Source organism: Penaeus monodon, chromosome 23, assembly GCF_015228065.2.
Source record: "Penaeus monodon isolate SGIC_2016 chromosome 23, NSTDA_Pmon_1, whole genome shotgun sequence".
Classification (NCBI taxonomy): domain Eukaryota; kingdom Metazoa; phylum Arthropoda; class Malacostraca; order Decapoda; family Penaeidae; genus Penaeus; species Penaeus monodon.
Window position 1 is genome coordinate 41,065,008 of NC_051408.1, and position 270 is coordinate 41,065,277.

At 59.6% G+C, this 270-nt stretch overlaps 1 protein-coding gene across 1 annotated transcript in view; it reads left to right on the forward strand.

The window, feature by feature from the left end:
- The window catches only part of LOC119588435 (2-amino-1-hydroxyethylphosphonate dioxygenase (glycine-forming)-like), a gene marked incomplete in the record, with an annotated part of 4,245 nt that extends 3,981 nt beyond the window's left edge, over nt 1-264 (forward strand). The window contains 1 exon segment of the mRNA XM_037937106.1: nt 1-264. Within this exon segment, the coding sequence (XP_037793034.1) occupies nt 1-232 (232 nt within the window).
- Between the last annotated feature and the right edge of the window lie 6 nt (nt 265-270).

A 270-nucleotide genomic window follows, 5' to 3' on the forward strand; every position in this document is an offset into this window, starting at 1 on the left:
GGAAGCGAGCAAGATGACCCTCGAACATCAAGGAGGACCGATGACGGAGGAGGAGGCGAGGGCTTTCGCACAGGACCCGCAGGTCGACGCCATTTTGAGGATGAGGAGGTGGGACGAGAGAGCCAAAGACCCCGAGGCTGTCACGCCGCCCTTGGACCACTACAAGGACATGTGTCTGAGGTTCCTGCGGGAGAGGGAGGCGGCAGCGGCCAAGGCGGGAAAGAAGAGTTGAAACGGAAAAACGTGTGCAAAGAAAAGGGCCCCGTTTTC